The 16,571-nt window shown below is 37.2% G+C and overlaps 1 protein-coding gene across 2 annotated transcripts in view; it reads left to right on the forward strand.

Annotated features, from left to right (window-relative positions):
- ptprn2 (protein tyrosine phosphatase receptor type N2) overlaps window positions 1-16,571 on the forward strand; it is a 228,112-nt gene that overhangs the window by 49,386 nt on the left and 162,155 nt on the right. For both annotated transcript variants that reach the window (XM_016533327.1, XM_016533328.1), the window contains 4 exons: window positions 3,902-4,015; window positions 13,886-14,003; window positions 14,501-14,621; window positions 15,411-15,813. In XM_016533327.1, the coding sequence (XP_016388813.1) occupies window positions 3,902-4,015; window positions 13,886-14,003; window positions 14,501-14,621; window positions 15,411-15,813 (756 nt within the window). The remainder of the gene's footprint in view (window positions 1-3,901; window positions 4,016-13,885; window positions 14,004-14,500; window positions 14,622-15,410; window positions 15,814-16,571) is intronic.

Consider the following 16,571-nt stretch of genomic DNA (forward strand, 5'->3'; position numbering starts at 1 on the left):
GAGGGGGTGGGGGGTTCGTGCGCTTGCGCATGCCTCAAAAGAGGGCTTTAGGCACTACTTGCTTTATGCAAACTCTATACAGGATTTACCCTATTATACTTTATCGACACAAATTGATAGGTGATACAAAAAAGAGCCACCCACAAATAGTCTATAAACAAAGCACCAGGCCGTCTTTGAGTTCACATGAACAACGGTTAAAGTTACTCGTCGTCAGGCTACAGAAGACAGGCTACAGAAGAATACCATAATTCCTCCATTCAATTAGGCCTAATACATCGAGGGTCACGCAGACCTATAACAACCCAGCCACAACACATAATTGCGAATAACATGCCTTACCTTAACACAGAATCGACCAGAGTCCAGCGTTTATATTTTTTCTACGAATCTTTGAGTTAACATGTACTAAACATGAGTGGAATTTGCACCGCAGCGCCCCCACACCTTGATGCTCATGACAAGAATAGCATGTATAGTTATCTTTATTCAAGTGAATTAGGTTTAAATCGCCGTCATGCATGAATGAATATTTTTGCAATTTTACACATAATAATCCACGATGATCACATTACACAAAACTGAAATTGCACGTCAAAATAACACATTGTCAATATTTTTTGAGACCCCCCAAAATTTCACAAATCCCGTTTTCAGGGGAGCCCATGTCTTATTAAGGGGAGCCGAGCTCCCCCTAGCTCCCCCGTAGTTCGCACCCTGCCTGTAAGGTTAGAGTATCACATGCTTGAAACCATTTGTCAGCTTGTTTCACTGTGACAGAGGCAGTTTGAGAGATCCAGACCTTCTGTAAATAGGTCAAATGTTGCGAAATGTCAATCTATATTCTCCATTTTCACTTCAGTTCTGATCTAGCAGAGGAAATAATAGCCACAATACCGATCATGGAGCGGTCCAGGATTTTCTTGACGACGGACCCACCAGAGCTCTCAGAGCTGTTATTAAGCTTATCGTAGCTAGTATAAAGAGCATTTTGCAAATGAGTGACAAAGTGCAGAGTTCTAGAGGCATATCATTTACCACCAAGTGGGAAGCAAATGTATCATGTTTGATAATTCAGACTGCCTGATAGATTTTATATTTCCACTCACTCTATTTCCCTGAGGCTCCGTTTTATGGTTGTACTGTACAGTGTAGAGCTCGAGGAATCGTGGGATAGAAAAAAAACGTAGCCGAGTCTATATTTGAGTGCGATGACTGTAATTAGAGTGTGATTATTCCGGAGACGGCTGGAAAAAAAAGGCAGCCGACAGTGAGGGAGGTTGCTATGGAAACCGCAAGGAGGCAGTGAAAAGGGTCTGTTTGCTGGTGGTTATGTCATGTGTCTGCTGTGCATGTAAAAAAGTTTGGACATTGCAGGTTTCAAGTTAAAAGGAGGCAGAGTAGGATGTTTAGTCTGTGTATGCTGTTTTTGTTGTCTCATTTTCAGTTCGTATTCTCTTAATTGACCCTTCGTAAAGACCCGCCCCCCTTAGTTACTGTTGCTATATCTGACAAGCCATGGAGCTCTCATGCCACACATCATGTTCTCACGCAGTGAAAAATACATCGCGGAGCAAAGAGGAAACTGACAACTTGCTGACAGACGAGACAGAGCAGGTTACTTCTGGTGTGAAGTCTTAGCTTTCAAATTTTGTCATTTTTTTTAAGAAATTCAAACAATAAATAACGTTTTGTGGATCTTTATTGTGTCATGACAGATCACTGTAGCGCCTCAGTTCAAGTGGCACGTGAACCGATCGTCTTTTCATATTTACTAAACATGAATAAAATAAATATTCACATATGCTGTTCATAGGGGACATATTGTATTAGCCCTACAGTTACAGCATAAAATACTATTTACCCCTATTACTATTAACATTTTACATAACATTTACCTGTTTTATCTCACAATTCTGACTTTTTTCTTGCAAATGCATGTTTATATCTTCTAGTTCAGACTTTATTACTCAATTTAACTCAACAATAGCGAGTTTGTCAATTCTGAGGGAAAAAAAGACAGAAGTCGGGGATATAAACTCATGATTCTGAGCCGAGGGGAAAAGAGAGAATGACGAGTTGTTTTTCTTTATTAGACCTGTGAGATGTAATCTCAGAATTGCGAGAATAAAGTCAGAATTTTGAAATATAAACTCAAATGTACCTTTTTTTAATTCTTTTATTCCATGGCTTCCATAGACTGCTACTTATTTTCTGCCACTAGATATGCTCCGCCCACAAAACATCATCATCACTGTTTGCAAACACCGAATTGGTCAATACACACATTTTTTAAAGTTTAAGTCCACCAAAGTTAATCTACTCTCCTGTCTGGTTTGTTTGTTGGACAAAATGGCGGATTTGGCATTATGATTGGTCAGATCGCCTTTCAATCAAACTCCCTGTGAAGGGTCAGTTGCTTCCTCTCATTGCATTGAATTCTTTTTTATTGCACTTATTCTCTCTCATTCTCCCCTACTGTGTTCAAACATGCTCATGTTCACATATTAGAATACAATTCTGCCAAAGAGCTGCTTGTTTCCCTAAATATATAAAGTGAGCCAGTTTGGAGCTTACAATGACAGAATTATTTACGATGAAACAATAAGGCTAATTATATTGACCGTTTATGCCTTATCATGCGACATTAGTCTGACAGATCCCATCACGTCGTGGTGCAGATGAAAACTGCTCTTACACGGTGGAGGAACACTTGTGGTCATTAGTATTCCTCGTGAGGTCCGCTGCTATACCCTGAATCCTCCATGTTCGCCCAGATAGCCATTGAATTATGAAGCCAATCTGAGCCATGGTTTGGGTTGCTTAGCAACGGACTATTGAGTGGCACTAGGTCCCTGGTGATGGGGAGATAAACAAGGGGCCAGATAATGTGTGTGTGTGTCTCTATATAGGTGCGTTTCCTGATGGCCTGTGTGCTTATCTTGAAAGTGTCAAAAAGAAAGAAAGAAAGAAAATACCATAAACCCCTGTGGCTATTATGACCCCAAGCAGAAACTTCAGCCTCACAAAATAAACTGATGGCCAGTAGACACAAACAGTTGTGCTTTTTCCTTCAGCAGGTTTTCTGTTATAATGGTCACTATCATGATATAGAGGAACAACACTTATACATTTAAAAATATTTTTTTTGCTCAATCAAATGTTGTGCTGTACACACAACATTTAAAAATTATACTATTATATGGTTTCTTGCTAATTTAAAGAGCAGGAAGCTGTTTACCTGATACAAAATATGATTTGCCTCAATAAATCATATACTGTTGTAAGGTCCACACACTTGGCCCAAGGAAGGTATCCAGTGGTGGATGAAGGTCACTTGCGTGTTCGGTCTTTTCAGCGCGCAGAGTTATTCAATTTAGGTTTAACTGAAATCTGACTCCATTTTATTATCTAATCTGACCCCATTTTAGTATTATCTCGAATTTAGGTTGAAAGGCAAATTGGTTGTTTGTCGGTCTCTAATTTTACACTGTGATCCTGATGGAATGATTGCCATGTTTGATTATTTGATATTTGCACAACATGAACTTGAAGTATTTTATTAGGGTGGTTTGTGTGAATACTGTTCATACATCGGGGTATAATAGTAAAAATATATTTTAATGTAAATAGACAATATTTTTATTCAGAAATATGTTAAACTTATGTATTTAAAAAGTATCACCTTAATGTTTTTTTTTTGTTTTTTTTTTAGAATTTTTGTCATATGAATTTTAAATGTCTTATATAGCTTTTTGTTAATTGTATGATTTTTGTTATCCATTTTGTTCTTGCCATGAAGATCTTGCTGCTGACATGGCATACATAAAATAATTTTTTTTATAATCATAATATCATACAGGATTTGGTTGTAAAAGTTGTCTGTGTATTTATTTTGCAGATGGGGTGTTTGGTCGATGTCAGAGATATTCAGGTTCACTTCCCCACACTTACGATGTGTCTGCAGCAGCTGTGCAGCGTTTGAGGAACGTTCTTCAGAAGCTGGCCCACCGAGGTATCGCATCTCTTTGTGTGCACAGCACTCTTGTGCGCTTGTTTATCACGTTAACGCATCACATTTAATTGTTTTCTTCTTTCCACAGTATAAGATACGTTTCACTGTGGAAATTATTGTTTATGTATTCACAAGTCCATTGTCTGTTTTTCTAATTACACATCTCTTTGTTTACCAACTTCCCTGACTGTTAATTATTCACTTCTTATCAGCTGTCAGTTGCTTTAGCTTTCAGTCTGTTACCTTCTTTAGATCTGACATTAGCCTGTTGACTTGTCATCTCACTTTAACTGATTATTTACTGATACTTATTTACCTGTCAGTGTTCCTGTAACTCTTTTGCCCTTTTACCTACTTACTGCAGCAAAGCCATGACGTACATGGAAACGTATTGTATGTCTATTAGTTATCTTAATTCTCTTCTAAATACTCACATAACCATTCAAAAGTTTGAGGTCAGTAAGATTTTATTTTTTCTTAAAGAAATGAATGAATTTATTAAGAAAGGATGCATTAAATTGATTGAAAGTGACAGTACAGACTTTTACATTGTTACAAAAGATAAATGCTGTTCTGAACTTTCTATTCATTAAAGATTCTAGGAACAAAATGTACATGGTTTTGCCAAACAATATTAAGCAGCATGGTTGTTTTACTGATGATAATAATGCAAAATGTTTCTTGAGCAGCAAATCAGCATATTTGAATGATTTCTGAAGGATCATGTGACATTGAAGACTGGAGTAATAGCTGCTCAACTTTGCTATAACATGAATAAATGACATTTTAAAATATATTAAAATAGAAAAAAAAATTTGAAATTGTAATATTTCACAGTCATACTGCTGTTGCTATATTTTGATCAAATAAATGTAGCGTTGGTGTGCACAGGAGACTGCTTTCAAAAATCTTAACAACTCCAAACTTTTGAATGAAAAATAAAATATTTATTGTTTCACTATTGTTTTGTGGCACCTACATCTCTGTGATAGGTTATACCTTTCTATTTAAGTTTTGTTGTATTACAGCATTTATGATACTATCTTCAGTGGCTGAATCAGAATCACTATGATGTGTTACTTAGTCGTAAGATAGTAGTGTCAGGTAAATGAATTCACTGGCTATTTTAGCTATATTGACCTTGATTGCTGTGCACCTTGTTGACATGATTAAATGCTGGCCAAACTTTTGTGAAACCTAAGATCAGTGAGTAACAGATTAAAAAACATCATCAAAACTTCACTGACAGCAGTTTCTGGTTTCGTCAATGTACTTAACTAGTAAGTTTTATCCTTGGCAGAACCGTGTCACAATCAGTTCCAGAGCTCATCATCTCAAGTCAAAGCTGACACACAGCCAAACGTGCGCTCATCTTTTGTGGCACGATGTTGCTGTCTGTCACATGGACAGATGAAAGAGAGTAGGATGAAAGGATGAGCACTCATCCACTGCTCAGGGGCATGGAATTGGACATCTGAGGGCTTTCGTGACAGAAAGGTTTCTCAATGATACACTGTGTTAGCAGGGCTGGACTGAATGTACTATCACTGATAGAGGAGAACTTCTGCAGAGATGTGAGTCTTAATCTGTTCAAGCTGAACATATTGTTTGAACATGTCTGATCTGTAGATCTGACTTAAGATACTTGCACTTGTACAACAAACTCTGGGTACTCTCTGTGTTAGACGTCTGTTCAGTGTGTTGCAGTTTTGCTAGAATGGGGTTTCATCAAAAACTTAAAGCCACTTTATATAAAAAGCTAATTAGTAACATTGAAGTGATTTTGATACACAGGGTTCACACTGTTTAAATGATTACAAACTATTTCCTTTAAGCTTTTTCGAACTGTACAAGTAACATACTAATTATACTAACCCTATAATATATAATTTTTAAGTCAGTCATCTGTATTAGGATTTCAAAGCATTCAGATTTAATTCAGGGGGTACAAACATTGGTTTTATCCGATGAGTCACATTCATTTAGCTGTAATAATGCAATTTACTAACCATTTGAGAGGAAATAGATTTGTTGTAATACGACTTAGAGGAGTAGTTCACCCTAAAATAAAAAAATGAAAAATTAACATTATGACAAAGCAAGGTGAAATAAGACCCCTAGAACTGTATTATTACTGTTATGGTTATTGAGGAAGGTCTAAAAGGGATGGTTGATTCTGTCATTGTTCACCGACCCTCATGTCATTACAAACCTGTTTGAATTACTTTCTTCTGCAAAACAAAAAAGTAGATATTTTGAAGGACACTGGGGTCTAAAATGACATTTGACGCCAATGAATTTCATTGTATGAACAAGAAACATTTCTCATAATATCTTCTTTTATAGTAAGTCAGCCATGTTTGGAACAACATGAGGGTGGGTAAATGACAGAATTTTTATTTTTGGGTGAACTATCTTTTTAAGACCTTCCTTCATAACTGTAGCTGTTATAAGTCAGTAGTACAGGGGTCTTATTTAACCTCTCTTTGTCATAATGTTATTTAGTAGGATGTAAATAAGAACTGCTCACGTTGGCTCTGCTTTTGCACTGCAGTGTATATTCAAAGCATGTTTTCTGACACCAATCAGAACATAGGGCTTATTGTTGTCAGTCTCCAGCATAGCCATTTGGGGGCAGCATGCTCCATCCTGTCTGTCTCGGTGAAGGATCTGAGCCTTTAATAGGCTGCAGAGGCTTGCTCCCAGCTTGATCTTTTCAAATAGCCATAAATGAGAGTTGAAAAGCGTGGAAGGCACGCAACCGTCTTTGGGTAAATTACCAACATGGTAATGAATATTAGAGAGCCAGAGAGATGGCCGACTTACTCCAATTACCCAAGCCAAATAAAGAGAGAGGGATCAGGAGGATGAGAGGCTGTTTTCAGCTTCCTCTCTCTCTCTCTCTCTCTCTCTCTCTCTTTTTCTTTTTGGATGCAGATGGTGTCTGAAACCTCGGCTTTTGATTGACATGCTGTGTTGCAGTGTTTTTATTTTAATTTCAGAGTGCTTTTTCAAGGGAGATCTCAGACGTCTTTAGATGTTCCCTTGTGTGCGTTTGTGTGTGTTCGAACGGCTGTGTGATGTGCGCATGTGTTTTGTTTGTGTGCTTCCGTCCATGAATTTGTGCCCAATTCAGCAGACAGATGACAAATGTGTGAACCATTAAATGTTTGCAGTTATCTTATCTTGTTTTCTTGTCCGTTTGCCCTGGGTTTGTGTGTGTCTGTGTGACATTTTTATACACACACCCTTTTTTATACACGCATCTGATCACATCTGCCTTGCAACTATCACATTCACACACTCTTTTTAATTCTTACAGAACCCTTCAGCAGACCAACATCCTTCCACATTCCTCTTCACAGCAGAGTGAGATGGCAGATAGATGTAGAGAACATCAATGCCATCGACTCACAATTCTCTTTATCACGCGTTTAGAGTAGCTGTAGAAATCACGCAATTTGTGAAGCCGCCGTCGCACACCCTGCACAATGTCATTAGATCGATGCCATTGACCGAACGGCCAGAATGCTCTCTCTTTGTCATACGGGTCTATTATGCAAACTGACAGCCCTCCCTTGCTGTGAGCTGCCCCATATTTCTTGCCATTGTCTTTAGATGTTCTTCAGATTTCCCTGCTCCTGGATTTGTACATTACAGCCCGCTCATAATGCATCGTGCCATCCCTTTGACCTTCAACTGTGGTCAGTGTGTCTAGGGATAATGGGAAGTTACAGATGTCTTTTGGAGTAGAAGGCTATTAATGAATAGAGAGGGACAGATAGGAGGTGATAGACAGACAGTTTGGTAAGGAGCAGCTGGAAGGGAGAGTGAGAAAAAGGGGGAATTAAGACGGATTTAATGGCTTCTCTAAAGTGAGATCACTTATAATGGACAGCTGAAATACCTCAGAACTGATTCTCTGAAATAATTTAAAGTTATTTGTTCTTTAAAAAAAATGCTCAGCTGGATGTCTAAGTTACGTCATGCATAATGTTTCTCATGCTGTTTGCCAGGCTCAAAGCCAGTGATGTTTTACTGTCAGTCAGCTCTCAGTAAAATTTCATTTAATTAATTGTATGAATCACAATTATTGGCTTATTTGCCAATAAAAGCAAACAGATCAGTGTACACTTCTGTACTTAGGTTTAGGGGTAAGTAAGGGGTCATTTATTTATTTATTATTACATTTTTTTTTTAAATAAATTAATACTTTTATTTCGCAGGAGCACATTAAATTGATCAAAAATTATAGTAAATAGGGGTGCACGATAAATCGCATGCGATATTTAACGTGCATCTTGTCAGTAAAGCCATTCTGTAATCAGCGGTAAACCTCCATCATGTGCGGGCTTTCACATGGAGCTGATGGAGATTTACCGCTGATTAAAGAACCGGCTTTACTGACAAGATGCGCGTTAAATATCGCATGCGATTTATCGTGCAGCCCTAATAGTAAATACATTTATAATGGTACTAACCATTTCAAATAAATATTGTTCCTTTGAACTTCCTATTTATCAAAGAATCCTGAATGTTTCCACAAAATATTAAGCAGCACAACAAATTATGTTTATTGCGACACTGAAAACTGGAGTAATGGCTGCTAAAAAAAATTAAAAATCAGATTTGCCTTTTTTAATAATTTAAATATATAGAAAAACAAGTAATTTAAATTGTAATAATATTTCACAATATTACTGTTTTACTGTGTGGTTTTTTTTGTCGATGAAATAATAAATGCAACCTTGATGAGCATAAGAGAAAATCATGTCAACTCCAAACTTTTGAACAATAGTGTAATTTAAAAGAATTATATTATTAAGGAAGATCAAAATTATGCTTTTGAAGTCAATATATTGCTTGATTTGAGGTGTATTACCGGCCTATAACGGTCCATAACAATCCATTTTGTAGTCTGTCTGAGGTAGATTTTGGACTGTATGTATTTATTTATTTATTTATTTCAAAGAATATCTTGTTGTGTTCCATCTGCACCATTTTTATACTGCAAAAATGAAGACAGACATCTTTGGCTATTTAGTCTTAGTCACATCTTACGCCATGAGCGTCACATTTTTAAGATGCAGTGCCAATGTAATAGATCTTTGAAAAATGTGTCTCAACATTCCTGTGTTCTGTTCCACACTAGATAATATTGTACATATTCTAAATTACAGATACTCCATCTCCAAATATCTTTTTTCCCTCATATATTTTGCTGTGACGTGACATCAGGTACATTCAACAATTAGTGACTGTTTATTTTCCAAAATAGTTGCAAATATACAAATTTGTTCATTAGATGTATATAGCGTACCTGATTATGTAGGTTCTGGTGTGGGGTACAGGTAACACAACACAAGGCTTATGAAGAGACACTGGTGCCATGAGAAGTTTATAGATGTGTAACAAGGCCCTCCAGGCTTTCCAATGACCTCTGGCCTTACCATCATCCAGGTAGAAACTCCATGTTCAGATAGAAGCTCAGCGAAGCAAAGTGATTTACCTTGACATGTGCATTAGAGCTACTTACTCTCATGGCCCACGAGAGACGAGACACAGGGGAGCAAGAGTGAGAAAGACAGAAAGAAGGAGAGCAGGGGACACTGGCCACAATAGTGCACTACATTTTTGACGAATACCTCTTAAAACCATCCATGACACCTGTGTAGATGTTTGCGTGCAGGTGAGATGTTCGAAAACTCCTGGGAATTCATTTGCTTCTGATTCTTGAAATATCTTTCCACAGTAATGTGCAGAATATAATAGTACCATAATAACTAGATGGTCAGTTTGTTTTCAGCTTATTAGATGCTGTGGTGAGCTGTAGGTTGATAATAAATACAGTTATGTGGAGCTCAGATTTTAACATCATTTATTTCACATACAAACGTATTTAAGCTTGAACTAAAAGTGAAAGACATGTCAAGACAAATAATGAACTGGCACATTCTGTGCAACTATGGTAACTAGCAGTAGGACAAAAACATTGGTATAAAACTTGCAAGTGGCATAACAAATAACATGAAAACACAAATAAACAGGAGAACACAAATGCATAACAATACAGTACAATTCAACAGCAATAAAAGGCAACAAATTAGATTTCAGCAGCCACAATGCATGCTGGGAAAATGCTATACTCTGCCAAACAATCTTGGGTGTGCTACAAATGTATATATGTGTTGTTTATTTGATAGTGTGAGAGAAGCACTATATCTGACAGATCAGGCTGTAAAAAACACATTTGATTGGTACCTGTTAGCCTGTGTGTAAGCCCTCCAACATGCTAAATAATGAGTCCTACATTTTACTTAGATTTCTTCTTTGCACACTCAAAGTGAACTGCCAGAAGGGCTGATCAAACCTGCATTACAAAACAGGGCTATTACATTGTAATCCCAAAATAAATTGTTGGCAATTATTGCAATCAGTGCTTTAACAGAGCAGAAGCGCATGTGTCCTTGGACATGTTTTTTTTTTTTATTGTCTTTTTGCATATTTACAAAACATTTGAATTACATTTGAGTCAAATTTTGTTATTTGTATTCAGTTTCGGGGAATTTTATGTATTTTTTTTTCTTCAAAAGTCCCTTTCAGTACAGTAAATGTCAACAGTTTCTACAGAGCTCTCTGTGGTTCTCTTTTCCATAGAGGGCTTATGAATATCATATTATTTCTCCATCTTTCTGCATCTGTTACTCTGCAGCAAAGTTCGCATCATTTTGCATGGGCTTAACTCAAGACAGCCAGACAGTATTCATCTGTCCAGAAGCCCTCTCTTGAGGAATTCCTAAATGCTGTTCTAAACAGATGCTTGACTAACACACATTGCTGCAGTGTTTTCTGTTTTTGCCATTTTCTGGCCAATGGTGATGGCTTTTGCAGTAGATCGGGCTTGTGTGTTGTGCGTAGGAGGCAAAGGAGGTTTTGATGACCTTTCATCATATTTAGAAAAGGAATATTAGATCTCAGATCCTTGATTGTCAATATAAGATGGCACTAAAAATTAAGGGCTGAATGGAAACCGGATATCCAACATTTGCAAAAGATAATCTAAAAATTAACGATCATTCTGTAATTGTTAATTGTTTTTATGGAAGGTTACCCCCTTTTTTAGAAAGGGGGCAAAAGCATGTATAAAATCATATATATATATTGCTACAGTATAATATATTGGCAGTACCACCTTTTAATTCATTTGAAATTAGCTACTTTTAATGCTGAATTAATTTTATGCTAGATAACAGTATTGCAAACATATCAGCTTGCTCTCACAACGACAACTGAAAAAAATTTTTTATTTGTGCCTCTAATGGTTAAAATAATGGGATACCAGGCTGTACCGTATTTGTGGAATGTGCCACCTGAGTTAAATTAATTAGTTCATGAAGATACTATGGAAATCCCATATAATCCAGGAAAAGCCCACCTGTCCCCCTGCCTAATTTATGCTATTATACTATCACAATAAATTAGGCAATTCATGATGAACAGAATTAAATCAATGTTTGTCAGCTTCACTAATTGGAAGATGGTTCCACATTAACTTGTGCACCCATTTGCGTATTGCCCCGCACAACCAAAAGCCAGTCAAAACAAAGAATGGAAGGCAAGTCTGTTGCTGAAAAGGGGATTTAAATATTTAAAGATCATGGAGTTCTCTTAAAAAAAGCAATAGATGCGTGGAAGACACCCCCCACCATCACCCCCTCACATGTTTTGATAGCAGCGACATCAATGACCAGTCTGCTAATTAGTAGTAGCACATTATATTAGGCTCCATCCAAGACCTAATGAGGTGGACCTTTGCTGAGGCAAAAGGGTGTAGCGCTCGTGGGTGACAGGAAGGTATAACAACATTGTAAGTGTGTGTGTTTCCATGGAGGGTAAATGCTGGCGTAACACATAAATGCTCAGCTGTCCTTGTGCTTGCAATTTCTCTTATGCTGTTCTCTTAACTGAATTTTTATGCCGTTTTTTTTCTTTTAGTTATTTTTGGTTTTGGATGAAAATATCCATTAAGTTTGGTCATGTTCATTCATTTTAGTTCGTTTTTAAATGGCGACTAATTTTAGTGAATAAAAATAACATTTTAGTTGAAATTGTGCAAAATTAAACCAAATACTCAAACATGTTAAATGTTGATACACTCTCAGAAAAAAAGGTACAAAAGCTGTCACTGGGATGGTACCTATTCAAAAGGTACATCTTTGTATCTAAAGGGTCCATATTGGTACCTTAAAGGTACGCATCAGTACCTAAAGTGTACATATTAATACCTAAAAAGTACAAAAAGTAACTTTTTAAAAAGATACTGCCAAGTGACAGCCTTTGTACCTTTTTTCTCTGAGAATGTACAGGTTAAAATTAATACAGTATTTAACCAGCAGTCTCTTTATGCTTTAGTTATTAAGTGCATTATGGATTGAGTGCATTCACAACGTGACATGCACATACTGACTAGCACCTTCTCTTGTCATATTTTCATCAACTGTTCATTTTGATTACAATTATGTCATGATACTCATTTTTGTCTCATCATCAAATGAAAAGCTTATAGCAAACACTTTGTTGATAAATTAATTGACAAGAAATCTATCTTTAAAAAAATTATTATCCCCCGGTTTCACAGATAAGTCTTAAGCCTTGTCCTAGACTAAAATGAAAGAAACTTGCACTGACTCATCTTAAAATATATCAGTGCCTGTGTTTTGTCTTAAGATGCACACCAGTAATGTTTTTTTCCCAAGCACGTTTATAAAAAATTACTTAAATGTCGTAATTTAACTATGGCCTAATCCTGTCTTAGTCTAAGCCCTGTCTGTGAAACCGGGCCTAAATGTTTTGCATGTTATATTATTAACACACATCTTCAGATCCCTCAAAAAGTCACAGTATCTCTAATATGACATTTTCTCTCTTTCACCCAACATGCTATTTGGTGAGGTATAGAATCCACAGATGGTGGCAGATGATATTTAATTGTAAGCCAGCTGAGCCGAGGCCCCACTGTAAGCCCACGATCTGTCTTCTGCCATTTTTAGCAATATATGTAAATAAGAGATTTACATTGTCTGCCCCCCACCCATCATGTTTCCAAGAAAACAGATTAACAGGGCTGAATGTCGGAGGCTGGTGGAAGGCTAATGAGGTCACATCTATAGGGGCTTAAGGAGATGCTCTTCAGATCTTTATTCGTTCCTCTGCATCTGTGGCTGGTTAATGACATTCCTCCCATCCATCCGTTCAATCACTGCATACCTGTGTCCCTTAGTGTGGTGAACAATCTCAAGTATGTCTGATTGGGTGACATTTGCATGAAAGCTGGGTGAACACTTTTTCAGAATGCACGAGATGGGATTCGATGCATCAGTTTGGTGTTTTTTTATTTATGTTTCTCCTCCATGGAATTCAGAAAGCTTTGTGATTCTGACCTGCCCCGGTCTTGTTTCATTCCCAGTTGTTGTTTTTTTCTTGGTGAGATGCAGAATTAGATTTGATGTTGACCAGAAGTTTGACATTCCTTTAAGTGTAGCATTTTTTTAAATGCTAAATTCAGGTGAATGATTGCATATGCAATTCTTCAGATTACTGTGCAAGTCTTTAGTCTGCATGAAAAGATATGGACTAATTAACGTGAATACTTTGAATATCAGCAGCAAGTTATTTAAAGTTCCGCTTGTGGGCATAGAGAGCAGCAGTGTGCTTCAGTCATGATGGTGACTTAAAATAGTTTCTCTTGTCTGGTCTTTGTAATGCCTTTTTAAATGTCAGCAATTCAAGGTGTAAGCGGGGTTTCTTTGAATATAATCCGGTTAGTTTATGTATGTTACTTTATGGTTCTCTCTGTCTGCTTTATTATAGGATATACTTGGCAGGATGACACAACTCAGGAGGTAATCTCAAAAGAGCTCTCACAACTACCCAAGGTTCCTCTTGAAGGATTTACAAACACCTTTTCTCGTTTCAATGGCAATTCCAGGTGAGCTCCTAAATCCTATGTTATGTTTAGCATCCGTGACAATAATGTGTTTATGGAAACTTTTGTTGTAGTTATTTTATTAATTCAGTTTTAGTATCTTTATGTAACAGTTATTGATAAGACATTTTAGTAACACAAGTTTTATTCGTTAACATTTAGTTTATGCATTTGGTGTCTTTGTGCAGCATTTAATTATCTAGGTTAATGATAATTTATAAGTATACTATTGTTCATAGTTAATTATTGTTTGTTCATGATTCATTAAATAATGTTGATTTATGCAACTTGAAATGTTAAAGTGTATCAGTATGTGTAGAAATAAACATTAATCAAGCTTTATAAATACTGTAAAAGTATCTAATGTTCACAAATTGAACCATAGAGTAAAGTGATAATCTGATCCAGACAGGTTTGTATTCTAGACACTTTATCTACTATAATCTGTTTATCTGTTTTTAAACATGGAATTGTATTATAAACATTCCCAATGGGGACAGGAAGCTGAAGACTCAGAAAGAAGAAGTGAGCAGGACACTGCAGAGGTACCTTCAAGGTTTCCTTCCTTCCGATGTTGCCTCCTTCAAACAGAGTCCTCAAGGGCAGCAAGTGCTTTGGAAGGTGAGTCTCCAACAACTATATAAAATAATAGTTCTGTTTACTCACATATCACTTGAAGTATTTGGATGTATATAGTGACTATATGGCAGTTCTCCCTAAAAGTGAAATCAGTAGTTTTTGGAAGGGCATATTTTCAGCTTGAGACTGTAAACAACTGGGCAGAACTACCACACATGCATGGATATGCTTTCAAGGTGTATAAAATATAGTAGTTACTAAATGCATTATTTTAATGCACTTTTAACAAGTGCACTGCACATGCTGTGGAATGTCAGATTTGGCAAAAATAGCCATGTATTGCTGCTTGCTCTGCACTTCATTAGACAACTGTCAGATAAGAACATAGCTACTGGGGACATGTAATCCGAGGTGCAACCTGCTTGGTACTAAAAAACACCATCACCAAACAACTGTTCTTGAAGTTAACAGTCACGAGAGTTGAAAAGTTCACTGCACTATTGAACATTAGTACCCTGCAGTGCTTTTGGAGCCAGCCGTGTATGTGCTGGTTTGTTCAGTGAAGTCCACCCTGCTGTTCTAAAGCCAGCTTGGCCTTCTATTCTGCAAAGGTGGGAAGAATATAATTATTTTATATAATCTCTCAAATAGAGCAGAACAATATGCCGAGCTAAAAGAGGGAGGCTGATACAATGTTAAAATGAGGCTGAAACTCTTTAAACATTATTATCTTTGGTCAGTTTTTGATAAAGATATTTTTACAAAACAATATGTATATTATGTATATTATTTATGTATTTATTTACATATTTATTTATTCTTCTCCCATAGTACAAGGGAGATGGCCCCCGTAATCACAAGGGTGTAATCCAGCTCGAAGAGAAGCCTCTTTCACCCCACATCTCCTTCCTACAAGGCCAGCCTGACCTCCAGGCCGTTGTGGAACAGCCTCCCCCAGGTCGATCATACTTCACTGGTTATGAGCAGGATCGTACTGGAGTACCTCTCGTTGAGCTTCAGCAGTATCAAGCTGGGCCCATGAGAGCACAACATCCTGGTAAAGGTCAAACACAGGGAAAGCTGCGTTACTTCAGCCTTCAGCGCACTCCAGCTACCAAAATAGAAAAACTGCCAGGAGCTTCCAAGCAACCTCCAAAGCCCCAAATCGAAAAATTGTTTTTCAAATCTTCAGCAAGCAACCCTGCTTACAAGGAAGCCCTCAGTTCAGTAGATGGTGAGCTAATCCTTCTTCTTCTATATGTATATATGTTATACTCAGGGGCGCTGAAGCCCAGGGGCCTACACTGGGAAGGGGGCCCACTGGCTGCAAGGAAATTATATTTTTTCGAATAATTATTTGAATATATGGGAATTTGCAGCAGTGACAACAGCATTTTGTAAACAAACTTACACACTCATTTTCAGCGATGCCCTGGTTGTAGTTTATAGTGAATGGTTCAGTTTAAGTTTCCGCCACACAGTTTGTATAGTTGGTATATTCCAAGTATTCCACCGATATACTAGCGAAATACACAATGCATGCGCTAGTAAAGCCCAGCACGAGAGTGTCTTTATGTTAACGTGCAGATCAACAAGAAACACAACACTGCTGTGTGAAAAGAGCTGGACCGGACAACTTTCTGTAACGTCATACAGTGCGAGTTCAGTGACTTGCGTGGATGTAATCTGTGTGTCAGCTGAAGGTTTTAGATTCAGTCACTGTGTTCCAACATGCTGCTTCAGAGTCTCAATCTTAAATCTGGGGATAGAAGAATAGGAATCATCCTGTTGTTTAAATGTGATCATTAAACTTTGAATGGCTATGATTTAATTAATTAAGCGCGAGCACGGCACGTTTCAAAATAAAAACGCAGTTAGCAGTCACCAAATAGCTCACATTTATGCCAACTTGCCAAGTGTTGTTTCGATCTACTGATGATGAATAATGAATATTTTGTGTAATTTATGGTGTTTAAATCATACCTGTAAACT

This window comes from Sinocyclocheilus rhinocerous, unplaced genomic scaffold (assembly GCF_001515625.1).
Source record: "Sinocyclocheilus rhinocerous isolate Xijiao unplaced genomic scaffold, SAMN03320098_v1.1 scaffold245, whole genome shotgun sequence".
In the NCBI taxonomy this organism is placed as follows: Eukaryota; Metazoa; Chordata; class Actinopteri; order Cypriniformes; family Cyprinidae; genus Sinocyclocheilus; species Sinocyclocheilus rhinocerous.